At 48.4% G+C, this 27,136-nt stretch overlaps 1 protein-coding gene across 1 annotated transcript; it reads left to right on the forward strand.

Annotated features, from left to right (window-relative positions):
• Positions 1 to 1,489: 1,489 nt before the first annotated feature.
• Positions 1,490 to 27,056, forward strand: ARHGEF5 (Rho guanine nucleotide exchange factor 5). Its single transcript, XM_023191029.2, has 15 exons — positions 1,490 to 2,001; positions 9,110 to 12,275; positions 12,806 to 12,863; positions 13,289 to 13,353; positions 13,544 to 13,797; positions 17,563 to 17,723; positions 18,283 to 18,435; positions 18,703 to 18,832; positions 19,087 to 19,161; positions 19,604 to 19,693; positions 21,157 to 21,314; positions 21,925 to 22,086; positions 23,528 to 23,598; positions 25,170 to 25,274; positions 26,315 to 27,056. The coding sequence occupies exons 2-15, from the start codon at positions 9,122 to 9,124 to the stop codon at positions 26,470 to 26,472; spliced, it is 4,794 nt and encodes a 1,597-aa protein (XP_023046797.1). The 5' UTR covers positions 1,490 to 2,001; positions 9,110 to 9,121; the 3' UTR covers positions 26,473 to 27,056.
• The last annotated feature ends 80 nt before the right edge of the window (positions 27,057 to 27,136 follow it).

Consider the following 27,136-nt stretch of genomic DNA (forward strand, 5'->3'; position numbering starts at 1 on the left):
GGCCTAGGACACATGGGCGTGCTCTTCTTAATCCAGATTTTTGAGTCTTAATCCCAGTTTTTCCTATTGTTTCCCATACACTCCACGGCAGCTTAGAGTAGGCTGAAAACTGCTGAACTGTTTAAGACTTAATCCTTCAGAGAAACACGGCAGAAGTAGCGTACTCTTTGAACATAAAGCTGTTCAGGACTGTATTAGAGAAGAGGCTATACTTCCTTAATTACATTCTATTGTACAGTCACCTCAAAATAACTAGTGACCACGTTCAACTAGGATCATTGGCAACAGTAAATGGGCACGGTGATCTGGAAATGGTATAACCAAGCTGTTTGGGCTGCAGACCATGGCATTCCTAAGAGCAAAATAGGCAAGGAGTCCATTAATATTTTACTTGACTTCTGTCACCATGGAAACCCTTGGAGTACTGAATGGTTTTGGGGGTGGTCAGACTCAACCAAAAATATCAAAAATCTCTGTCCCTGAGGCAGAGGATGCCTACTTTGTGTGTGTCTGTGTATGCACACACGCACGCTCCAGAGACTTTTGGCATTCTTTGAAGTCACTGGAGGGGCACAGAGATAAACCATTCAGCCTCGGCCCCCAAGACTAGCAGAACACAAGGTTTCCCTGAAAGAATAAAAAAAAAAATACAGGCATAAGAAAACACACGAACATGGGCTTAGAGATTTAAATACACACACACACACACACACACACACACACACACGGGCCCTAGAAAGCACACAGAAGGAACATACACCCTGAGATATGCACTCATTCTAAAATAAACTCAGGAATACAAAAGGACACCGGCATGTCCTTTCAGAGACCACACCTCTAGGCCTTAAGTAGGAGAAGGAAGAGGGAAGCGGGAAGAGGGGAGAGGGGAGAGGGGAGAGGGAGAGGAAGGGGGAGGGGGGGGGGGGGGGGGGGGGAGGGGGAGGGAGAGGAGGAGGGAGAGAGAGAAAGAGGAGAGAGAGAGAGAAAGGAAGAAGGGGGCGGAGGAGGAGAAGGAGGAGACACTCTTTATTCTATAGGAGGAGACATCACAGAAGAGAAATTACCACTGAGGCCTTGGCCAGGTGCGGTGGCTCACGCCTGTAATCCCAGCACTTTGGGAGACCGAGGCGGGCACATCACCTGAGGTCAGGAGTTTCCAGACCAGCCTGGCCAACATGGCCAAACCCACTCTCCACTAAAAAATACAAAAATTAGACGAGCCTGGTGGCGCGGACCTGTAATCCCAGCAACTCGGGAGGCTGAGGCAGGAGAGTCTCTTGAACCCAGAGACGGCGGTTGCAGTGAGCCGAGATCGCGCCATTGCACTCCAGCCTGGGCAACAGGGCGAGACTCCGTCTCAGGAAAAAAAACAACAACAACGAACAAACAAACAAAAAACCACTGAGGCCTGAAGATAAAAACACTTGTACAACCACGGATGTCAGACTTGCAGAGGCACGGCCAAGGCAAAAGACAAACACATACAGACGGCAGCAGGCAGACAGGCCGGGTCCAGAGTCAGGCTCCGGTGAAGCTCCGAAGAAACACGTAGGGAGATTTCGGAGGCGTCCGAGGACACCGCGGGGCCCGGCCGGCTCCCTCTGTCTCTCAGCGCGACCCTTCTCCGGGTCACCCCGCCTGCGCCCGCCCTGCACCCGCGCACCGCGCCCTCGGGGCTCCCTGGGACCGCCCGCGGCCTGGCCCTTGCGCCCGGGCTCCCCTCCCCGCCGGCCAGGCACTTCCCAGCTCTGACGCGGGAGCTTCTTTCACACCAATGGGGCTCGCGCGCGGAGGGGCCGTGCCCCTCCTCCGGGAAGGTGTGTCCCTGTTTCCTCACCTGAAACTTCCTAGGAGAACCCGATCCCTCCCTCCCGTCGGGCGGCCAGGGGCGGGCCGCGGGTGGGGCGGCCGGGCCTGCGCTGGGGACGGCGCTGGGGACTGCGGCCGGCGCCGGGACCTGGAGGGGACGCTGGGGCCGAAGCAGCATGTGACACCGACCAGGTGGGTGCCCTCTTCCCGTCTCGGCCCTGGGCTCCCGGCGGCTGTGGAGCCCGGCGGAGGTGGGGCAGGGCCCGGAAGGAAGAGGAAGCCAGGCCTTCCCCAGGGATCAGCCCCCGCTGGGTCCGGGGCGCAGGCTCCGGAAATGGGGGGGCTGGGCCTGCAGGCAGGGCTCGGGGTGTGTGGCTGAGGACCCTGGTGGGGAAGAGGAGAGGAACTGGAGGAAATGTTGCCTAAAAGTTTGCTTCCGGTCGGGTCCCGCCTAGGAAATGGGCACCCTGCCCCCAGACGTTCCCCGGGCCAATAATCAGGGCTCTTTCTTCAAAGTCGGCGCCCTGGGGTAAACTAAGCCGTATCAGAAGGAATAACTGAGATTCCCTTTCTAGGCTGTTCCTTACCTGGAGAGGTTTTGTCGGCTCCTTTTCCTTAACCAGGCCGGGGCCTTTCCTTATTTATCTCCGTAGGTATTTGCGTACTGTATGAGTCTATGTGTAGCTTCTCTCCGTGTTATCCAAAGCTGTGTAACCTGAAACAGTGACTCCTGCCCTGCCCCTCACCCCAGTTCCCTACATATGGGGAGCCTCCTAAAGCTTGATGTGAATCACAACATTGCATTCTTAGCAAGGTGGAAAGAAGTTATTTAGAGCTGCGGGCTGAGGTAGGGGTGGGGGTGCTAGAATGAGGACTCAGCGCTCTAGAATCCCTGAGCATCTTTTGCAGTTGCCTTCCGGCCAGACTGCCCGAATAGAGGCAATCGTGATACTACGTCATTTCCAGATCTCAGTCCCTTTCTTCCCTTCCTGGATCTTAGGTTCCAAAGACAGATTCGCCCTCCTGTCTACCTAGAAGTGAACTCTGGCCAGGACTCTTGTCTGGTTAAGAGCAAGGGTGTGTCAAACAGACGAGAGAGGGTGGTTTTCCTTTCGAGCTTCCTTCCTGGCTTGCTCCCCCACTGCACTCCACTGTCTCGCCTTGCATCTTGGGCCTAATCCAGAGATCCCAGCTCCCAGCTCAAAAGCTCCTGATGTGGCCTCTGTCTCAGACGTCCTGTTTTATCCACACTTGGAGCATGAGGAAGCTCCTGGTATAGGCCTTAGCAAAATAGGTGTCATTTGTTAACCAATCTGTGGGCCTAAAACTGAACCATGGCTAGTGAAGGAGTCCTGAGGAACTGGGAAGATGGAATGAGGGCGTGTCAGTTCTGCATGAGACAGTTGTGCAGGAGGAATGTATGTCATGGTCCTACTGGGGAGGAGAGAGAAATCAGGAGGAGTGTAAAAGAATCCCTCTCATCAACAATATAGCGATTCTCAATAGAGAGAAGAGTCTTCACATATCAGAGGTCCTGAGAATGTATCGCTGCCTTTAACACGGTCTGAGGTTCTTTGGCCACATTACGTGTGGTGTCTGTGGGATAGACAGGAATACGTCATTTGTGGTGTGTGGAGAGATCAGTCACTATGTGGTATGGACAGGAATGGTGTCACTCATAGGGTCTTGGGTTCAACAGGAGCAGCATTACCAAGTGTCAGTGGTGTAGACTCAAACAGGCGACCAACAGTTCTGGTGTAGATAGGGACTGGGTCACTCACAGTGTCTGTGGAGTAAGCAGGAGCTGATGGCTTATAGTGCCGGCAAGGTAGACTGGAACAAAGTCACCCTCAAGGTCTATGTTAATACACAAACATGTCACTCACACTAATATTATCTGGGTGGATGCCACTAGGACCACAGATGAGACTGTGGAGTGTAAGTCAGCATTGATACTAATAATGTTCTCATATAAACCATCTGGTCTATAAGGCAGTTGGTGTGACATTTTCAGACATTAGGGAATAGATAAATGTTTATTACAGCTTTCACTGGCATGGTGGGACTTTCCTACAGTGGACAGAACACATGTTGTAGTAGTCAGTGGTCCAGAAAGCTACCCCTATTTTGATATCTTTGTAGTATTGAGGGCAATGATGTCAAATAGTGAATAAAGTCATATATCTATGTGGTGATCTTATTTTAACCTCAATATTATGTTAGTGGTTTGTAGGTCAGAATATTTGAAATCGACCTTGCTAGAAAATCCAGGAAGCATGGTCCTCAAAAATATATATGGCACTGAGCCTCAGTTCAAAGAATTGGCAGTTTGATTGGGGAGGGGTTGTATCCTTGAAATACAGTGTTGTTTCTAGTGACTAGAAATAGACGAGAGCTAAGGTGTTGGGGGGGCTCTAGGGAAGATAGAGAGCTCTGTCATACATTGTGTTAAAGGGATGACTTGAAGCTTTGCCTCTCAAGAAGTCACACGTGGGTGAGGTTATGTGGATGCAAAATGTCTGTGGTCTGAAGGAAGGCCATATCCCCATGATCCCATGCCCTGGCTTTGCCTGTACACAGATAAACAGTGATTATTCACCCTTGGTGGAGAAGGAGGTGAGGATGTTTGCACTCTAACATAATGAGCATTGCAAAAAAACTCTCTCCTGATGCCTTTACGTGAGTAAGACCATGATTTACAGATTTCCTTTCACTTTGTCACATTTTAGCTTTGTCATGCCTGATTGCAACAGGATCACTGAGATAGGATCAAGTATAGGGAACGTGGGGTATGTTCTCCCTTTGCAATAACTGGTGGCTGAGCAGGTGACCACTGATATTTCCAAATGAAAAAAAGACAGTTGGAAACAGTATCAATGGGTTTGCAGAGGCAGGCATGCATGGTGCCACTAGACTGGAACAGAAAATGTCCAGGTAGCACATGGTATTTATAGATATACCCTAGATATGGCAGAAACACACATATTTCGAGGCTACTTGTTTTGAGGACGTGATGGTGTATATGGAGGAGAGGGCCTGAGCCATACAGATGTTGGTGAGGAGAGACTACAGGTTTAGTCCCATAGTCTCCTTAGGCAGGAAGGAGCCAAGTTTCAGAAAGTGTCTTACAGTAAGCAAGTATATCATCTGATGTGTGATTGAGAGAATAGGGCCACATCACAGAATCACCCATAGGGATTATACTATTTTGTACTTAAGGGCTAGACGTAGGGAGCCAATCGCACATGGTGTCAATTAACTGGAAAAAGACATAAAAGTCCTTCTGCCTGTGTACAATTATGTCAGGCATACCTCTTTGTCCCATATAGATGGTATCTGTGTCTCTGGGATGGCCAGAATCTTGTCACATACTACTCTGCAGTGTGCTGGGGACCTGCCTGTTTGGTTATGTCAGGCTCTATTGCAAGAGATTGTAAGGATGGCTCAGAGTGTGTGTGTGTGTGTGTGAGAGAGTGTGTGTGTGTGTGTGTCTGTGTGTCTGTACACAGTGGCTCAGCAGGACAGTATTCTGAGGAGATGAGTTTTCAGTTTAAGCCTGGACCAGACAAGAAAGGTGCAGGGTCAGGTGCAGCATTGGGTCCATAGAATTCTGGGGTCTTCTCTGGACTGATGCCCTGCCAGCTTTCTTTCAGTGGAAACTCTAAGTGCTTACAGTAGACTTAAGTCAAGTGACTTTGCTTCAGGTTTGCTCACACCATTCCCTTAGGAGATTTGAGCAAGGGTCTAGGGTCTTTGACCTTTAGTTTCTTCATCTGTAAATTGAGCAAAGTTTCTGTGTGTCTCTGAAGGTCCTTCCGGCTTTAAGAATCCTATGCTTCTCTCTTACACTTATTCTCTCTCTCTCAGATCAACAGTATTGACAATAGCCACCATTTCTATGACCCTTAAAGATAACAGTGTACATTTTTATGTTGTTTAATCTTTACTAGAACTGTGAAGGAGTCCTTTTATCTCCTTTTTTAAAGATAAGAAATTGGATGTTCAAGTAATTAAATGGTTTCTACAATTGTCTTAAAACCAGCAAAGATACCAAAGAGGCACAACCAAATACTGAGCCACACTCTTTTCACTCTGTATTCTTCCACCATTCATTCATGCAATACATCTTTATTGAGGACCAGCTAAGCTTCAGGCAGAGGGGGTTATATGGCAGTGTTTGTGCCTTCATGGTGATCATGATCTAGCCTGGAAAACAGACATTAAATATGGCATGACAAGTGCAAGGTGTGTTTGAGGAGAAGCAAAGGATTATCTGTTGCAAAAGAGGATTCCAGGCAGAGGACCAGTGTCTGCAAAGGCCTACAGGTGAGAGACAGAGAGAAAAGTGAGCTAAAGACACTGAAAGCCAGTGGGAGAGGGGGGATGGGGGCAGGGACAGATGGTGACAGGTGAATAGGCTGCTGGAGAAGAAAGCTTCTACAGGGTGTATAGCCCATGCTGAAGATTTAGATTTCATCTCAAGAGCATTCGAAGAATCTAAGCTGGAAGTGGTGCTTTTGAAGCTCACTTAGGTACTGTATGGAGAACGGATTGGAATAGCACAAAATGAGTGGAGGCCAATGCCCAAGCTGTGGCCGGGTGCAGTGGCCGGGTGAGGCAGTAGTAGCATGCACCAGTGGAGACGGATGGGACAGAACTGGACAGTCTTAAGGGATATTTAGCAGATGAGGTCAGTAGCACATGGCGATTGATTAGGTATAGGGAATCTGGGCCAGGAGGGAAACAAGAATTTTATTTTATTTTATTTTTATTTATTTATTTAATTATTTATTTAGAGACAGGGTCTCACTCTGTCACCTAGACTGGAGTGCAATGATGTAATCTTGGGTCACTGCACCCTCTGCCTCCTGGGCTTAAGGGATCTTCCCATCTCAACCCCCGAGTAGCTGGGACTACAGACACGTGCCACTATGCTCCACTAATTTTTGTATTTTTTATAGAGACAGGGTTTCACCATGTTTTCCAGGCTGGTCTCAAACTCCTAGATTCAAGCAATTGACCTGTCTCAGCCTCCCAAAGTGTCAGGATTATATATGTAAAGTGCGTCGGGAAACTCAGTTTCTCATCTGTAAAATGGGCAGAATAATGGTACCCATCTTATATGATGACTCTTAGATGTATGGCATATACATATTTAAAGAAGTGTTTCATTATTTTTAGTGACATGTATGCAGGAAAACCTTAGTGTTTCAGAATGAAAAATAAGAAAAATTAATTTGTTATGTATACAGCTCTAAATGTTTAAAGTTCTGTGTAAACTGTTAATCATTATTTTAGGAAAAGGTGGGCATTTTCCATTGAAGTAAAAGGATCATATTTTATTCTGGCCTGAATTTTATTCTTTATGTGAAAAATATTTATTAAACACTTAGTTTAGGCCAGTATTAGGCTAAGTATGGATCATTGAGCAAGTCATAGTTCTTAATTTCATAAATTTTACCATCTATTGGTTGCAATAGAGGGTAAATCAAAATACACATATCATTATATAATTATAATTGTATAAATGCTACAAAGGAAAAGTAACTGAATTATAGTTGCAAATTGCTACAAAGAGAGGTACAGTTTAACCTAGTTAAAAGATCAGGGGAGGCCGGGTGTGGTGGCTCACACCTGTAATCACAACACTTTGGGAGGCCGAGGCGGGCGGATCATGAAGTCAGGAGATCGAGACCATCCTGGCCAAAATGGTGAAACCCCATCTCTACTAAAAATACAAAAATTAGCTGGGTGTGGTGGCGCACGCCTATAGTCTTAGCTACTCGGGAGGCTGAGGCAGGAGAATCGCTTGAACCTGGAAGGTGGAGGTTGCAGTGAGCTGAGATTGCACCACTGCACTCTAGCCTGGGTGACAAAGTGAGACTCTGTGTCAAAAAAAAAAATTGGGGGAAACTAAAGGGGTCAAACCAGGAAAATGTAATACTACAAGTAACAAGAGAATATTTCTAACCTCAGTAGTGTCAAATACGGACAAGAACTACCCAAAATGAAGATCCATAGGGTCTTCTTTGGAATCAACAACATGTAGATTGTAGGGAATATTGAATGCTGCTTATCAAAGCCGGGTTGGAGACACGTGGGATGTGAGAGTATGAAGACAGCAGATAAGAGCAACTCCTTCTAGTCATTTGAAAGATGAGAAGAATGTGGGAATGCTTCCATATCCCAGGGGTTGTTCAGCAGGGATGTTGAAAGTATGAGTGCACAGGGCTCCTGGGGAAGCAGGCTAGAAGTGACAGAGAATGGAAAGGAGGGATACGTCTTTTCCTGACTGAGGGCAGAAGACAGAAAGAGTGGAAATACAGGTTGCTTTGAATCGCTAGAAATTGAGGTGAGAGAAACCCAGTTCCATCAGTTTCTATTTTCTTTGCAAAATAGGAGATGAGGTGTTCTGCTGGAAGTGAGAGAAAAGGCAGGAAGGTTGAAATCCAAAGACAGGAAGGTCAAAAGAATTCATGAGAAGAGTTCGTACAGATACTGAGGCCAAGGGGAGAGTAAGATGATGCAGAAGTCACCCTTCTGTGGTCTTCCTTGAAGGAGGTAACATGTCTAGTTCAACACTAAATCCAATAAGGCAGTTATCATCCCACTTTACAACAGCTGCCTCTAGAATTGGAAACAAAGCTGTTGGTTAGTTACAATGCTGTAGTAGACACTATGGAAAATAGAAAGATGAGTAAACTCCAAACCCTCTCTAAAGAAGATGAAACCATAGCACCTCGCACATTGGCTATCGTAGCCTGGCCTATTTTAACTGATGTCCACAGCTTAAGAGGAAGACCCCCTCCTGACACTGCTTCTCTGGCCTAATAGATCTGGGGTGTGTCCTGTGCTGTGTCTGGGAGTTATATGAGGCTGAGTCACTCCTAGTGTCCGAAGAGTAGACAGGGAGAGACAGAAGATGACATAATGGAGTCTAGAGAGAACTGATGATGGGAAGCTGCTTGGCACTCTCTGCCAATGGTCCTCTGCTATAATTTAATTGTTCATTATGACCTGTTTCCCTCACAAGACCACAGGCTCCATGACGACAAGATCTTTATCTCATTCACTATTGAATGCCCCACACTTAACAGGGTTGCTAGGAAAATATTTATGAAATAAATACATCAATGACAAGTTTTATAGAGCCTATTGCTTATTTTGTTGAGAACCTGTTGTCTCAAAGACTGACCCTAAATGGAACCAAATAAATGCATCACTCGTCTTTTTTACAGTCTCTTCCTCTGATAGGTAAAAGCAGAGTTATCAGAAACCTTTGTCTTTGATTCCTCCTTAGGACTCAGCCCTGATGGAGGCTGAGGAGGCCCAGCATGGAGCCTCTCCTCCCATCCCTGCCATAGTGGAACTCAGCATTATCCCTGAGGCTCCCATGAGGAGCAGCCACGTGTCTGCCCTGGGGCTTGAAGCTCAAGAAGATGAGGACCCATCCTATAAATGGAGAGAGGAACACAGACTCTCAGCAACCCAGCAGAGAGAGTTAAGGGATGTGTGTGACTATGCGGGTGAGACGATGCCCTCTTTTCCCAAGGAAGGTTCTGCAGATGTGGAGCCCAATCAGGAAAGCCTTGTGGCTGAGGCCTGTGACACTCCGGAACACTGGGAGGCAGCACCCCAGAGCCTGGCAGGCCGACAAGCAAGGACTGTAGCTTCCCCAGAGCTCTGGGCCTGCCCCATTCAGAGTGATCATCTAGAAATGGCCCCATTTTCCAGTGACCTGGGAAGCGAAGAAGAGGAGGTGGAATTTTGGCCAGGACTTACTTCTTTGACATTGGGATCTGGACAGGCAGAAGAAGAAGAGGAAACCTCTTCAGATACCTCTGGTCAGACCAGATTTTATTCTCCCTGCGAAGAGCATCCTGAAGAGACCAACCAGAGTGAAGGCTCTGAAAGTGGGACTATGAGGCAGGGGGAGGAGCTGCCATCGGAGGAGCTTCAGGAAAGTCGAGGGCTCTTGCATCCCCAGGAGGTCCAAGTTCTGGAGGAGCAGGGGCAGCAGGAAGCAGGATTTCGGGGGGAAAGAACTCTGGGGGAGGCTGTTTGTGCTGATGGGCTGTTGGGGGAGGAACAGGTGATAGAGCAGGTTAATCGAGAAAAGGGAGAACAGAAGCAAAAACAGGAACAGGTACAAGACGATGTGATGCTTGGGAGACAAGGAGAAAGAGCGAGGCTCACTGGGGAACCAGAGGGTCTGAATGATGGTGAGTGGGAGCAGGAGGATATGGAGAGGAGGGCTCAGGGTCAGGGAGGTCCAGAACAGGGAGAAGGGAGAAAGAGGGAGCTGCAGATGCCGGAAGAGAATAGGGTGGACTCTCAGGATGAGAAGAGTCAAAGCTTTGTGGGAAAGTCAGAGGAAGTAACTGGAAAACAAGAAGATCATGGTCTAAAGGAGAAAGGGGTACCAGTCGGTGGGCAGGAGGAGAAAGAGCCAGGGAGTTGGGATGGGGGCAGGCTGGGGGCAGTGGGAGGAGTGAGGAGCAGGGAAGAGGAGAATGAGCATCATGGGCCTTCGATGCCCACTCTGGTAGCCCCGGACGACTCTCCTCACTGTGACCTGTTTCCAGGTGCCTCATATCTCGTGACTCAGATTCCCAGGACTCAGACAGAGTCCAGGGCTGAGGAACTGTCCCCTGCAGCTCTGTCTCCCTCGCTAGAGCCCATCAGATACTCTCACCAGCCCATTTCTCTATTGGGCTCCTTTTCGACTGAGGAGTCACCTGACAAGGAAGTAGCTCAAAACAGCCAGCAAGAGGGATCCAGGCTGAGGAAGGGAACAGTGTCCAGCCAAGGGTCTAAGGCAGGCTTTGCCAGTGCATCTGTGACTCCTCCAAGGACACCAGATTCAGCTCCTCCCAGTCCTGCTGAAGCCTCCCCCATCACACCTGCCTCGGTATCTGCCAGGCCCCCAGGTGCCTTTCCCAGGAGGGAAATCTCTTGTGCTGCACATGCTTCAGAAACTGCCAGCGCCCCTCTCTCAATGGATGACCCACCTCCCCGGGGGACTTCGGAGATGTGCCCAGCTACCCTCCATGGCTTCCCCTATGCCGGGGCCAGCCCTCCCAGGCCCCCAGCCAACTCCACAGGCCCCGTCCAGTACTTACGGAGTGACTCCTTCCCCGGTTCTCACAGGACAGAGCAGACTCCAGACCTGGTGGGAATGTTACTTTTCCACTCCCACTCAGAGCTGCCCCAGAGGCCCCCCAAACCTGCCATCTACAGCTCTGTGACCCCAAGAAGGGACAGAAATAGTGGTAGGGACTGCAGCACCGTTTCAGAATCCCTTACTGCCTTATCCACTCTGAAGCAGGACTCTCAAGGATCCATCTCAAATCTAGAGAGGCCCAGCAGTCCTCCCAGCAGCCAGCCCTGGGGCTCCCCACATCATCCAGCCTTTGCCACAGAGTCTCCCGCCTATGGTTCTTCCCCATCCTTTGTCTCCATGGATGTGAGGATCCACGAACCTCTGCCCCCGCCTCCCCCAGAGAGGAGGGACGCCCATCCCCCTGTGGTGGAGAGAGATGGCCATCCACGTGTGGTGGTTCCCACACTGAAGCAGCATAGCCACCCTCCTCCATTGGCCCTAGGTTCAGGGCCATATACCCCCCATAAAGGCCCACTTCCCCAAGCCTCTGACCCGGCTGTGGCCAGGCAGCACCGGCCTCTGCCATCTACCCCAGACAGCTTCCACCATGCTCAGGTCACCCCCAGGTGGAGATACAACAAACCTTTACCCCCTACCCCTGATTTGCCACAACCCCACCTTTCTTCCATTTCTGCTCCTGGTATCTCGAGGATATACAGGCCTCTACCCCCGCTACCCATCATAGACCCTCCCACCGAACCACCCCCATTACCCCCAAAGTCCAGGGGGAGGAGCAGGAGCACTCGGGGAGGACATATGAACTCAGGGGGTCATGCTAAAACAAGACCTGCTTGTCAAGACTGGACAGTCCCCATCCCCACCTCTGCTGGACGCACCTCCTGGCCCCCGGCCACAGGTAGATCAACAGAGTCTTTCACTTCCACCAGCAGGAGTAAGAGCGAAGTGTCCCCTGGCATGGCTTTCAGCAACATGACAAACTTCCTATGCCCCTCTTCCCCTACCACTCCCTGGACTCCGGAGCTCCAGGGACCCACCCCTAAGGATGAAGCGGGAGTCTCAGAACACCCTGAGGCCCCTGCAAGAGAACCTTTGAGAAGGACAACCCCTCAGCAAGGAACCAGTGGCCCAGGGAGGTCATCTGTGAGCCAAGCAAGGCAGCCAGAAAAACCCAGCCATCTGCACCTGGAGAAGGCGTCCAGCTGGCCCCACAGGCGGGACTCAGGGAGGCCACCAGGGGACAACAGTGGACAGGCTGTGGCTCCTAGTGAGGGGGCCAGCAAGCACAAGGGCTGGAGCCGGCAGGGCCTGCGCAGACCTTCCATCTTGCCTGAGGGCTCCTCAGGTGAGCAAGGACCAGGACCACAGTGACACATCAGACCAGGCTTTTCCCAGCTCTTCCCACCTTATCCCATCTTCTGTCCTCAGGGTTCCTAACATTCCCTCTGCTGGCTTCACTCACACATGTGCCTAACCTCAACACAGAGCCCCGAAACGCCCTCCAAGCTCCTTGGGATACTCTTCCTTTTTCCCCTCTATCTCCCTGTCTCTCTCTCAACCAGCACCTTCTTTGGATGTCCCAAGGTTGTTTTGGACTCCCCTCTACTCTTCAGTTACAGTCCCCGGCTTGCTGTCCTCCTGGGTGGTAGAAAAGGCTTCCTGTACTTGTCCCAGTCCCATCCTGACCCGTGGCTGGGGATGTCGCTGGTACTGGTCTCCTTCATACTCTCTGCTCTGCCACTTTCTTCCCTCCCAGTTTCCCAGTAGAGCCCATTTTCCCTTCTGGACCCCTACATCTCCTGCTCTAGGTCTTACCTTCTTTGGCTGTCTCTATCCCTCTGAAATCTCAGTTATCTTCCGCATTTCCACTTTTAGATTCAAGAGGTCCAGCCGTGGAGAAACATCTGGGACCCTCGGACACTGTTGTTTTTCGGTGAGTCACCCTCTCCCCTAACAGCCACATGGACTCTCTTTACTTGGGATACTGAGATCCCCTCAGGAGAATTTCAGTTGATGAGGGTTCTGAGACCCTGAATGGCTCATTCCTGTTTCTTCCGGGTGTAAGGAGGAGAGAGAGATGCCGGGATACCAGGGTAGGGAGATGGTCTTTATCTACCTCATTCGGTCAGCTGAGCCTACAAGTCATCTGTCCTCCCAAGCCCTACGGCCATGAACTAAACCCAAAAAAGCTCCATGTTAGCCCAAGTGGGTCAAGCTGCAACTCTGCCTCTCCGGAGGATTTGATCTTGACATCCCAGCACACATCCCATAGGTTAGAGACTTTGTCCCCCACAGTCACCCAGGGTTCTCTGTGTCTAATAGCCAGTAGGTACTCCAGAGCCCTTCTTTACTCCACAGGGAGAAAAAACCAAAGGAGGTGATGGGAGGCTTTTCAAGACGCTGCTCCAAGCTCATCAACTCCTGTGAGTACCTTGACATGGAACTATAGACCCAGGTGGGCATTCTGCCCAGCACTGGAGAGGGGCTTGTGACTGTCAGCAGCGGGGTGGGAATGTCCCTAGCGAGAAGGCATTGCAGAAGATCTGTTTCCCAACCTCCACTCACGTCCTTTCTTCCTGCTTCTCTTCCTTCCCATGCTTCTTTGCCCTGCAGCCCAGCTGCTTTACCAGGAGTATAGTGATGTTGTCCTGAATAAGGAGATCCAGAGCCAGCAGCGGCTGGAGAGCCTGTCTGAGACACCCGGGCCTAGCTCTCCACGGCAGCCTCGGAAGGCCCTGGTCTCGTCGGAGTCGTACCTGAAGCGGCTCTCCGTGGCCTCCAGCGGCTCCCTCTGGCAGGAAATCCCCGTGGTGCGCAACAGCACCGTGCTGCTCTCCATGACTCACGAAGACCAAAAGCTGCAAGAGGTACTGGGCAGGCCTTGGTGGGGAGGGGGCTATAGAAAAGATGACAAGGTCTCGTGTGCTAGCATCCTTCTCTCCCGCTCACCACTGCCACCAAGAGTTGGCTGTCCCCACCACACAGGCGTGTGTACATGCCACAGCTGTGGGTCATGTCCGTTCTGAAGAAGTTGAATTGTTTTCTGGATTTCACCACCTCCCCTTTTATCCTCACCTCCTCATGCCATGGGCCACTTACTCCTACCTGCTGTTGGTCTGGGCTATACAGGGTGGCCATTGCCTCTGAATTTGTGTGGAGGAATGTGGAGTTAATCCCATCATCACTGCTGTTTCAGGGTAGAGGAAAGCTTCCCTTTTCAACCAGGGTTTCAGGCTACACTACAGTTTTCCTCTTTAGCCAAGGCACATTCAGGGGCTCTTTGTTGGGTCCCTTGAAGAGGGCCCCTTGCAGCTGTCCTGTGGTCCATCAATCTGACAGGGACCTTAGAATGATCGCCAGTCCCTGCTTGGTTGTTACTCCCAACAGCAAGACTGAACTAGAGGCTGTTTGCCTGATTCTAAGCTATTACCATTAGTAACTTTTACATGGAGAGCGCCACTTAATAATTTGTCTGAAATACGGGGTAAAACCTTTCTTCCCAGAAAGACCATATGGAACAATGGAATAGAATAATGTTTAAGAAATTGGGTTCAGGAAGAAATGACCTGGATATGAAACCCACTTTTTTTTTTTTAATTATTAATTTATTAGAGACAGGATCTTGCTCTGTCACTCAGGCTGGAGTACAGTGTTACAATCATTGTTCACTGCAGCCTCAACCTCCTGGGCTCGAGCAGTCTTCGCGCCTCAGCCTTCCAAGTAGCTAGGACTACTGGTATGTGCCACTATGCCTAGCTGATTTTTAAATTTTTTGTAAAAATGTGTCTCATTATGTTGCCCAGTGTCTCGAACTCCTGGGCTGAAGCAATACTCCTGCTTCGGCCTCCCAAAGTGCTGGAAATACAGGCATGAGCCACTGAGCCCAGCCGCAGAGCCCACTTTAATATTTCCAATTTACATTTGGCCAAACGATGTGACCTTTCTAAGCCTCGGTTTCCTCATTTGTAAAACTGAGATACAAACAGTTACCACAAGAATCAAGAAACATGAATGCCTGGTACACAGTAATTTCTCAAAAAATGTTGACTTTTCATTTTAAGTAAGCCAGACCTAGGTTTGAAACATGACTTCACCATTTACTAGCTTAGGCAGCCTTATAACTTCACTAAATCTCAGTTTCCTCACTTGCAAATTGAGGATAATAATGCCTACCTTTCAGGGTTGCTGAATGGTTTAAATGAAATAATGCATATCTAATTTAGCAATAATGTTTGATGTATAGTTTGATAAATATTAGTGCCATACTCTCTGCCTTTCAGAGGCAGGGAGGAGTAAAATTTGGGCCAGGAGGACTTATGGATAGACAATGCTTTTACCAAGTCAGAGACAGAATACATTTTTAGACTTTGCAAAGTTCAGACTTGAGAGCCCTGTTCTGGCTGCAAATTTTTAAGTACAGAGAAGATATTTAGAAAATAACTGATCTTCCCCATATTTGTTGACCAAACAATGGGAGATGACACGAGTTCTAGCTCTCTTTTACCAACTCCAGCATACTGGGAAGTCCATCGGGGCTCCTATTCCAGCCCTGGTCTCGTGTTTGTGAGAAGAAAGGGCTTTACATGTCTATCTCTTAAACACACATAATTCATTTTATAAAGTAGCCCCTCTGGGGTCCACGAAGTGCTTTCACAGACTCCATTTCTTTTGACTGTCACGTCTTCCACAGTGAGATGGGGGTCACTATATCCACATAAAAGGACAAGAAAAGTGAGATTCAGAGAGGTTAAATGAACTACCCAAAGTCAGTCGTGTAGTGAATGTTAGAGCAAGGATGCAAATGAGCCTTCAGTGTCCCTGTTCAGGGCTGTTGTATGGGAGGGTCATCTGGCTGTGTCGTTGGTCATCCAAGTCATCACCAGGGTGTGTGTGTCTCCTTTCTCTTTTCTATCCAGGCATCTCTCTTGAGGCCTCATGCTTTTCATCCAAGCTAGAGGCATGGTCGTGAGTCATGGCGCACCTCGCTGGAACCTCCACACAAGTTCTCACATGCTGGGCATGCATTAAACCACAGCTGCGCCATCTTGTTCTCAGATATCCTGCTTCTGTCTCCTGCTTCTCATCTGTCCTCAAACCTCAGACTGAGCTCATCACCTTCATCCCCTAAATCTATGCCTTTTTCAAAGTTCTCTGGCTCAGTAAATTACTCCATCATTCACTCAGGTGCCCGACTCAAAAAGCTTTTGCTTGAGTACAAAACATTAGCTTTGAACTGTCCTTCTCTTTAAGGCTCCATTTCTAGCAAATAATCCAACCCTTCTAATTCTACCTCATAAATAGTTATAAAATTAATCTACTTCTCTTCAGCTCCATGGCTATTCAGGCCTTCATCTCTCGTGGAATTATTACAACAGTTTCTTAACATGGCTCTTGCTTCTTTTCATCTTTTATTCTCATTCTGCTTAGAAATATATTTATAAAAAACAGGCTGGGCGCAACAGCTCACACCTCTAATCCCAGCACTTTGGGAAGCCAAGGAGGGTGGATCAACTGAGGTCAAAAGCTCGAGACCAGCCTGGCCAATATGGTGAAACCCCGTCTCTACTAAAAATACAAAAATTAGCTGGGCGTGGAGGTGCACACCTGTCATCCCAGCTACTCAGGAAGCTGGGGCAGGAGAATCGCTGGAACCTGGGACATGGAGGTTGCAGTGGGTTGAGATCATGTCACTGCACTGCAGTCTGGGTGACAAAGCGAGACTCCATCTCAAAAAATAATAATAACTTTATAAAAAGCAAATCTGGTTAAGTTATTCTCCTATGTAAGGCCTATTTTCATTGTCCCATTGTCTTAAGTCCAAACAATTTTACATTGTTTACATTACCCTTAAGGCCTCCTGGACTGCTACAACTTCATCTGTTGCCACTGCTGCTGTACACTTGGTTCAAAAAATGCTCAATTTAGTTTAGTTAGTTTGCTTGTTTTGAGACAGGGTCTCACTCTGTCACCCAGGCTGAAGTGCAGGGGCGCGATCTTGGCTCACTGTAACCTCACCTCCCAGGCACAAGCAATCCTTCCGCCTCTGCCTCTCAAATAGCTGGGACTACAGGTGCATGCCACCATACCTGGCTAATTTTTGTATTTTTTGTAGAGACAGAGTCTCTCTCTGTCACCCAGCCTGGTCCTGAACTCCCGGACTCAAGCGATGCACCCACCTCAGCCTCCCAAAGTGTTGGGATTATAGGCGTGAGCCACTGCGCCCAGTCTACTTAGTTTTTTTAATATAGATTTTATTGTGTATATTCAAGATATACAACATGATGTTATGGGATACATATAAATAGTAACACAGTTACCCTAGTGAAGCAAATTAACATATTCATCTGATTTTGTTATTCATTTTTTGTTCTTGTTTTTGTGTTATTTAGATTTCTGGAAAGCATAGTTTTCTTACACCTTTGAAGGACTGTACCTGTGCTTCAACCCCAGATTAAATCCTACTCAAATGCTCTTCCCCTCTCCCCGCAGATCAACTAAGGTTCTGGTGTGACCGTGAACCATAAAAGGATCTTGCCCACCGCTCTACCCCTAAAACATTACACAGTGGCTGGCATCTTCCAGGGGGGGTAAATAAAATTCTTAGTTAATCTTCCTCATCTCCAACCTCCTAGGTCAAATTTGAGCTGATCGTGTCAGAGGCCTCCTATCTGCGCAGTCTAAACATAGCTGTGGATCATTTCCAACTTTCAACCTCACTCCGGGCCACACTTTCCAACCAGGAGCATCAATGGCTCTTCTCTCGTTTACAGGATGTGCGAGACGTCAGCGCCACGTGAGATCCCCCTTCTCTCAAATCCCACTCACTCAGCCTCGCTGTTGTGAGGCTTTAAATGTTCCATTGTTTTTTTCCCCCATTAGAAACCCTCTCATTTTCTTATGAGATGGGATGAAATTGGGCCTCAGTTTCTTCCATGATTCCTGATGGCTGTAGGAAAAAGAATAGCAAGAAGAGGAGAGGGCCTGTGGGTGGATAGATCCATTAACGGAGAAGTAAATGAGCAGTGTTTCCTGGGTGGAGGTTTTGGATGACTGTGGTCATGCACTGCATTGGAGATGAGGTGGAAACACCATCTAAAGATCAGAAAACCTGAACAGGGTCAAAAGAAGAATGAGAAATGGAATATTAGAATAAAAGTGTTATATTAGGCTCAAACTCGGGACAGTTTTGGAGAGAATTCTAGTGCATAGCAAGGAGCACAGAGCAAAGGAGAGTCAATAGAAGTTATTGGCTAATGGAGTGAAGAAGTCACCAGCTCAGTGTACATCAGGGGCCAGTCAACTGCTTAACTGAGGCCCAGAAGTCTCATGAGACTTGTTTAAATCCTGTACAGGTTCCTTTCAGACCTGGAAGAAAACTTTGAGACCAATATCTTCTCCTTCCAAGTATGTGATGTAGTCCTGAACCATGCCCCAGACTTCCGCCGGGTCTACCTGCCTTATGTCACCAACCAGACCTATCAGGAACGCACCTTCCAGAGCCTGATGTGAGACTCATCCTCCATTCAATCCCCATGTAGGCCTGCAGTGACCATGCACCAGTCCCCAGCCCAGCGGGCTATCCCAAGAGCACACTTCCCCATCCCGCCCTCCGTGTTGGTTCCCCCAACCATCACATCTGAGCGCCCTGGACATCAGCTCCCACTGCTCTTTCCCAACCCACAGATATTCCACTGAGCTCCCTTCCCCGCACCTTCACTGCATCCCCATTGCTCCCCACATCCCCCTTCCCCTAAGGCTCGCTCTCCATGCAGGAATAGCAACAGCAATTTCCGAGAGGTCTTGGAGAAGCTGGAGAGCGACCCCGTCTGCCAGCGCCTTTCCCTCAAGTCCTTTCTGATTCTGCCCTTCCAACGCATCACCCGCCTCAAACTGCTGCTCCAGGTAGGGCAGATGCTACCTTGATCCTCTCCCCTTAACTCAAAGGGATGCCCTCAGGAAGACCCATAACAAAGGACCAACCATTCTTCTGCCAGATCTCCACATCCTGTCTCCCTGCTGCCCACTGCCTGTTTGCTTAGAAATGTTTGCTGCTGAAATGTGGTCCCGGGGCTTCTCCATTCACCTGCCCCCAATCATTTCTTCCTGTTTCCCGTTTCTTCTTCCCCTATCACTCCTGCCCACTGTGTGTTCAATAGAACATTCTGAAGAGAACACAGCCTGGCTCCTCGGAGGAGGCAGAGGCCACGAAGGCGCACCATGCCCTGGAGCAGGTAGGCAGCCACCACCTCCAATCTGACCCTCTGACCCTCTGTGTGTTCTTCCCAGAGAGTCTTCCCCGCCTAGGCCCATGACTCCAGGGAGCATGGGAGGTGGGACCCTGGTGGGAGAGCTCAGCCACCTCCCTGCATCCACCAAACTTCCAAACAGACACACCCCACAGCCACCTGTCCCACGCTGAGCACACTCCACATCAAGGGACTGTGCCCTCTCCACCATCGCCCCCACATTCAATCTCATTTTTACTCAGTCCAAGAATGTTCTTCCGGGTCATGCAAAGTTGCCTAGGACTTGTGCTTGATACTGCCTGCCCAATTCCAGCCTGGGAGAAATCTGAGGCTGTCATAATCTATTTACAGATTGCCTGCAGGGGACTCAAAGGTCAAAGCCTCTAACACGGTGCCCTTCCCCTTTCCTCACTCTATGCACCCCTAGCTGATCCGGGACTGCAATAATAGTGTCCAGAGTATGCGACAGACAGAGGAGCTAATCTACCTGAGCCAGAAGATTGAGTTTGAGTGCAAAGTGAGTTGGTCCCGTGCACGCCATCCCTGCCCATAAACTCCCTCAACATGTCCTGCAGATGACCCCCTAACCTGGAACCACCTTGCTCACATTATCCCCAGCCCCTCCCCTCATTTCTGCCCAACTTCTGTTCTGTCCTATTTCTGGGAGGCCTACTTTGGTCTCCAAGACATATTGCTAAGTGAAAAGAGAAGGTAAAGAAAAGTGTGTGTATTATATCACCTTTGGTATAAAAGTGGGAGGATACAAATACATACAGGTATCTGCTTGTGTGTACATACGGAAACTCTGGAAGGAGAATAAGAAAAAAAGGAATAGTGGTTACCTGAGGACAAGGGGGTGCATTTGAGAAATGGGCAGATAAGAGAGAACTTTTCAGGATGAGCCTTTATAAAACAATGTTTTGGTGCTTGAGTCATTTATTACTTTATCAAATCTCTTTCTAGTCTAATCAAACCTACGTAAGTTTGGATCCAAATTTAGGACCAACATCCTTCATCGAAATACAAATCTAAAATGACATTCCACATTCAAATTCCAACTTAGAATCTTTTTTTTTTTTCTTTTCTTTTTTTTTTTTTTTTTTTTTTGACAGAGTCTCAGTCTGTCGCCCCAGGCTAGAGTGCAGGGGTGCGATCTTGGCTCACTGCAACCTCCACCTCCCAGGTTCAAGCGATTCTCATGCCTCGGCCTCCCGAGTAGCTGGGATTCCAGGTCTGCACTACCATGTCTGGCTGATTTTTGTATTTTTAGTAGAGATGGGGTTTCACCATGGTGGACAAGCTGATCTCCAACTTGTGGCCTCAAGTGATCCGCCCATCTCTGCCTTCCAAAGTGCTGGGATTATAGGCATGAGCCACCACGCCCGTGGTTAGAACAGATACTATCTTTACACTCCTGAAAAAGAAAGAAAATCCCTTATTCACATACTAAGCATAGACCACACCCTCATCTTTAACCAAATTCCAGCTCCAAGACGCCCCACCTGGTTCTTCTTCTCACCCCCACATTTGATTCCAACTGCTCACATATCTCTGGTATAATAAAAAATGGAATTGATACCAGACCTGCCTCTAATATTTTAACCTCTAAGACACATACAGTGTTCACTGACTTGTTCCATCACATACTCTGATTGGACTCTTCCATCCCTCCTTCAGTTCAGGCTTCTAGGGCAGAGCTGTCCCACACACTCACTATCCTGAGTGGGACCATAGGCATCTTCTGTTTGCCTGAGCATACAACCATGGGATCCACACTCCAGTGGACAGTGGTAGTTAGAGGGTTCAGAGAGAAAGAGAATCTAAGTGACGGGTTATGAGCCGGAAGGCAGATGTGGAAGAGATGCTTGTTCGAGGTGGAACTTGCATGGAAGCATCGTGGGAAGGAGGGCAGGACCGGGAGCAAACCTCATGCTTCTCCCATATGTGACACTGCCTTCTCTCTCTTCCTCTGCCCCGTAGATATTCCCGCTCATTTCTCAGTCACGCTGGCTGGTGAAGAGTGGGGAGCTGACAGCCTTGGAGTTCAGTGTTTCCCCAGGGCTGCGAAGGAAGCTGAACACACGTCCAGTCCACCTTCACCTCTTCAATGACTGTCTGCTGCTGTCTCGGCCCCGAGAGTCAGTGACTGGAGTGGCAGGCCAGGGCACAAGAGAGGAAGGGGATGAGGCAAGAGGGGGTCGGAAAGGGAGAGAGGCAGGTCATGTTCCTAGAAGAGCCCTTCTCAATGGCTTAACCCATAGAGCCCAGGTCGTAGCCTAGAGAAGAGAAAAACAAGCCCAAAGCAAAAAGAGGATCCCATCGAACTATGTCATGAGACCACATGGCAGGACATGTACTATGTTATAGACACAGCAAAACGTAGCAAATTAGCTTATCACATTCTCACATCAGTCTATTTGTGGCTTTTTTGGACTGGCCTCAACCTACTATTCTAGAAATACTTAGCTAATTCCAGATCTTAAGTCTCTGGTCTTAAGGTTCTTGGGAAATGTATATTAATTCTACCTCTTCACCTCTTTAAAGTGGTAACGTATCCATATGTGGTTTGCCAGACTAGTGACAAAGCCCCGAGGACCCTGGAGCTACCATCTTGGGAGCAAGTTAGGACCATCTTGTGGTTTTTGTGGGAATTTGCAGGCTGTAGATGCAGGGATTTCGAATCCAAGGTTATGAGGGTAGGTGAAGTATGGAAACTAGAATCAGGTTGAAAGGATTTGTATTTTGCAGGGGTAGCCGATTCCTGGTATTTGACCATGCTCCCTTCTCCTCCATTCGGGGGGAGAAGTGTGAAATGAAGCTACATGGACCTCACAAAAACCTGTTCCGACTCTTTCTGCGGCAGAACACTCAGGGCGCCCAGGCCGAGTTCCTCTTCAGCACGGAGACTCAGTGAGACGGGGCTGGGCAGAGGAGTTGGGGATGGGGGAAGATGGGCAGCCTAGAAAAGAAGTGGCACCAACACAGAAAATGTGTCCAGAAAACAGCCACGGCCTCATTTAACCCATCCTGGACTGGGGACCACCATAGAGAAATCCAAACGCCTAGAACTAATGGATAACTTGCAGGAGATTGCGGTGGGAAAGGGTACAAAGTCACCACCAAGGCTTAGCATCTATTTTATACTCTTTACTCAAGAAGGACCAGGTCTGTGTGGTATCAGAAAGGAGAAGGACTGGTATGGAGTGAGCAAGGGATTGGAATACTGATACCTGTGGGCACCTGCCTCCATGCCTGAGGCGGAAACCCTTCTATGCCCCAGCTGGTGCCCACAGATGTGAATAAAACAAGTGCCGGGTGACTTTTGCTTTCTGTGCTCCCATCTTCCAACCCAGTCCTCTGTTGACCAGAAATCCAGTGTTGAGAATGCTTATTTGCTCATGTTTTCAATAATAATAAAATAAAATACATTCACACAGACGTACATTTTTGAGAGTATTAATAGTATCTATAAAATCTGGAACACAGTGCCTGCAATAATGAACATATAAAAGCCTGTAGCTGTTATTGCTATTATAAAAGATATATGAATAGTCGTTTAAAAGTTTGACATATCTAAGTGTTTGAGGATCCCTATGTTGTAGACACTTTTTCAGTTTTGTCCCTTGGAAGATACTTCAGAGTGGGACCGACAACACCTGTTCTCATTTATTGAACAGAAGGACTAGTATAGGAGTTTGTGTGCAAAATAGCACATAAGTCAAATAATCAAATGCAGATGCGTGTTGTTGGGTTGCTGCTTTGAACAGTGCTCTGGAACAGTAGTAGTGTCTGTGCTCAGTTACCTAGGCACAACTGAGCGCAGAGGCAAAGAGAATGTAAAAACCTTCAAATGATTACAAACTTAGGCTTGGATTACACTGTGCAACAACAACAAAATAAAATCGACATATCTCCCTGATCTAATTATCATTATGAAACAATGTTCATCTCTGAGATATTTGGTTGGAGGGAGATAGGCAAGGGAGTATCAAGAATCATGCAAAATGGTGGAGGGACTCTAAACTGAGATGGACACTTCGCTTAGCACAATTTCCAAAACAGAAAATCTATAGACTTTATGACTAACGGACTTTATGCCCCAACTTGGAAAATATGAGAAGCCATAAGGAGGAGAATTCTGGAAAGAAAAGAGGAAAAGCAAAGTGTGACAAGACACATTCACATATAGTTCAAGATTGTGTCATGTTTCCAACCAAAAGGAGTCCTGTATAGTTTTGTGGTAGAAGTCGTGGAACTAATAAGTCCTTCCCACAGTCTTTTGCCATCCCCATCCTTGGCCCTCCTCCTACACCCCCACCGTTGACACTATGACCCTGCTTTGTTTTTTCAGAAGTGAAAAGCTTCGGTGGATCTCAGCCTTGGCCATGCCAAGAGAAGAGTTGGACCTCCTGGAGTGTTACGGTGAGTGAGGGTCTAAGAGGGAGAGAAAAGCAAGCAGGGTCAGATGCCACCTTTGGATACAGGGGTTTAAAGGCTGGGTGGGAACTCTAGGCTTCCATTTACTGATATTCTGTAAAATGTCAGAGTGGAAGATTGGCCTCTAGAGCTTAAATGCCTGAAACATATCACCTAAAACTGCTCGTCACCATGGCAGTCCCCCTTCCCTATACACACCCTTCCTTGGGCAATAGTTTGCTCTTTTTAAAAACATTTGTCCCCTTAAGTCTAAGCTGACATTACTTTGCCTTGAAGGTCTTGCGGGGGCAGGGGAAGAAAGCCTGACGGTGGTGGGAGGTGTGCAGGAGGATAGCACCCCAGATCTATCTTGACCACACCTCTCCTAAGAGGGTGACCTGAGGTCACCTACCCCAGGCTTCTGGGTGCCCATGGGGAGCCACAGGCGCACACACATTATGTATGTGTCTGCATTCACACCAAGACTGGACTTCTTATGCCTCTCATGCCAGCCCCACAGTTGTCCTCCAGCAAAGATTTCCTAATTTAAACACGGAGAATCTGATCTCAACACTGGACCTTTAGTGACTGAAAAGAACAAACAACTACAAGGAACCCTGGGAATGAAGTAGGAGAGCCGTGTAGTAACTGAGCTCTGCTGACTTGCTCTCTGTGTGCTCCGTCTGCTGGCTTCAGTTCCCAGTGGGTGAGGAGGGCAGGAGCACTCTTCCTCCTTCATTTTGACCTTGCGAATGGCCAATGGGGAGGATCTTGAGAAAGCACATAGTAATGCAGTATTCCGTTTGTTTTACAAGAGAATCAAGGCAGTGTGGTAACATAAAAGAGCCATAAACCCACATACCATGGAATACTGATAGGTGAAGCATTCTCTGAGGCTTGTTTTCTTGAGCTTCAGCTCTATGGACATGTCCCCTGGTTCTCAAAAACATAGAAATAGAGAAATCCTGAATGTCCTCAAGATTCATCTGATCAACCTTGATCAGTAACCATCTTGATCACTGATAGATGAGGAAACTGAAGCTCCAGGGCACTCAGTCTCTTGCTTAGGTCAGACCTGGGACCCCACTGGTTCAGTCTTTCTTGGTTCCACATCTGGTACCTGGAAGAAAATGAAGAATAAGACACAGATGCAGATTTTGTACTCCAGTTGGAGAGGCAAAACACATCCATGTAGCAGTTAGATAAGGGATAAATGCCTTGGCATGAACAAGCAGTCTTAAGAGTGCAGAACCCATTGAAGATTAGAGTCAGGGAGGGTTTCAGAGGGAAGATGGGTCATTAGCTGGATCTCAGGTATTCGAGATGAGGAACTAAAGGTGGTCACGATGTATTTCTCAACCCGTCTCCTCTGGAGAAGTGGAATTTTGGGTCCATTTCATTTCTGGTATGTCTATTTCTTTATTAACCATTTTCAAATTTCCTCTTTTGTCTGTGACTTTCAACAGCCCAAACCTGTCTCTATCTCAAGTCCTCCCACGCCACCCCACTCCAAGTCCTGTCTGTGTTCCAATCCCCCTGCGTCTCCTAACCTTTCTTCACACTCTTCTCTTCCAAAGACTCCCCCCAGGTACAGTGCCTTCGAGCCTACAAGCCCCGAGAGAACGACGAGTTGGCACTGGAGAAAGCCGACGTGGTGATGGTGATTCAGCAGAGCAGTGATGGTAAGCGGGAGGATGTGTGAGCAGCAGGCCAGGCACTGCAGGCAGGGCAGCGCTGGAAATGTGTTCACTTCCTGCAGCTGCCGTAACGAAGTACCATGGACTGGGTGGCTTATGGCAACAGAAATGCAGTCTTTCACAGTTCTGGAGGCAAGAAGTTCCAAATCAAGGTGTGGGCAGAGCCATGCGCCTTTTGAAACCTCTAGGGAGGATCCTTCCATACCTTTTCCGGTCTGGTTGCCCCAGCTGTTCCTTGGCTTGTGACAGGATCCCTCCAATCTCTGCCTCTGTCTTCCTGTGGCTGGCTGCCTCCCTGTGTCCAAGTTCTCCTCCTTTATTTTTTTATTTTATGTATTATTATTTTTTTTTTATTTTTATTTTTTTAGGCAGAGTCTTGCTCTGTTGCCCAGGCTGGAGTGCAGTGGCGCAATCTCGGCTCACTGCAACCTCTGCCTCCTGGGTTCAAGTGTTTCTCCTGCCTCAGTCTCCCAAGTAGCTGCGTAAGCCACCACACCTGGCTAATTTTTGTGTTTTTAGTAGAGATGGGGTTTCACCATATTGGTCAGGCTGGTCTTGAACTCCTAACCTCAAGCAATCCACCCCCCTCGGCCTCCCGAAGTGCTGGAATTACAGGCGTGAGCTACCACGCCTAACCCAAGTTTTCCTGCTTTATATAGACACCACTTATACTGGATTAATAGCCACCTTACTCCAGTATGACCTCATCTTAACTTTATTAATTATATTTGTGACAACCTCATTCCCCATAAGGTCACATTTTGAGGTACGGAGGATTAGAACATCAACATAAATGTTGGGAGGGACATGATTGCAACCATAACAGTGGTGAAGGCTCAGGAGTGGACAGCTGTAGACTTGGCCACAGCCAGGGCCGCCATGTTAGGACACTTGGAGGCTGGGTTTATGCTGGAGGATCCCCAGTTCACTCAGCCTGAGGATTCAGAAAAGTCTCCAGGAAGGTGATCCAGGGAAGCAAGAGAGCCTTTCCCAGGTAATTCTTCCCACTCACCCTGTGCCCACAGGCTGGCTGGAGGGCGTGAGGCTCTCAGACGGGGAGCGAGGCTGGTTTCCTGTGCAACAGGTGGAGTTTATTTCCAACCCAGAAGTCCGTGCGCGGAACCTGAAGGAAGCTCATCGAGTCAAGACTGCCAAACTACAGCTGGTGGAACAGCAAGCCTAAGTCTTCTCTGAGAGGACTTTCCTGAGCTGAAGAACAAGCTGCTCGTGGCAAGGGCTGGCCCCAGAACCCTGCAAGAGAGGCCTTCTGTGGACAGAGAATTAGGCCTTCTCAAAGCTCAAGGACAAAATCCAGCTAACCCGGTCCCTCAGCCCAGGCCTCCTTTTGTGCTTTGTGCTTGGTGGAGGGATTTCGAGGGACTTTGCACTGGACGCTGGGAACCTTTTATCATTAAAAAAAAAACAAAAACAAAAGGGACCATTGGGGCCTGAGCCAAGGAACTTTCCTTTTACTGCGTTACAGTGCTTAAACGTTCTCCGCCTCCAGGGTGCAGATTCAGAGCTGGCCAGAGTTTCGCTGATGGCCGTATGTTAAACAGAATCTGACCTCAGTCTCCTGGAGGGAGATGTTTAAGAGGGGTTAACACATCAGATGGGAGGGTCAGCCCAGTGACCTCTAAGTATCTTCCAACCTAGAAGTTCTCCATAATTATGGTGCGAGGTCAGTGTGTCTCTGAGATCTATGTCTATTGGTGGCAATGTGAGGGTAATACTCTCACTCTAATAAACTTGGCACTTCTCCGAGTATTTTCTTCTCAAACTCCTCAGCACTGAAAAAAGTTCCAAACGTGGAATCCCAAGAGTTCCAGCCTGTTGGATTTAGGCGT

This window comes from Piliocolobus tephrosceles, chromosome 8, assembly GCF_002776525.5.
Source record: "Piliocolobus tephrosceles isolate RC106 chromosome 8, ASM277652v3, whole genome shotgun sequence".
NCBI lineage: Eukaryota > Metazoa > Chordata > Mammalia > Primates > Cercopithecidae > Piliocolobus > Piliocolobus tephrosceles.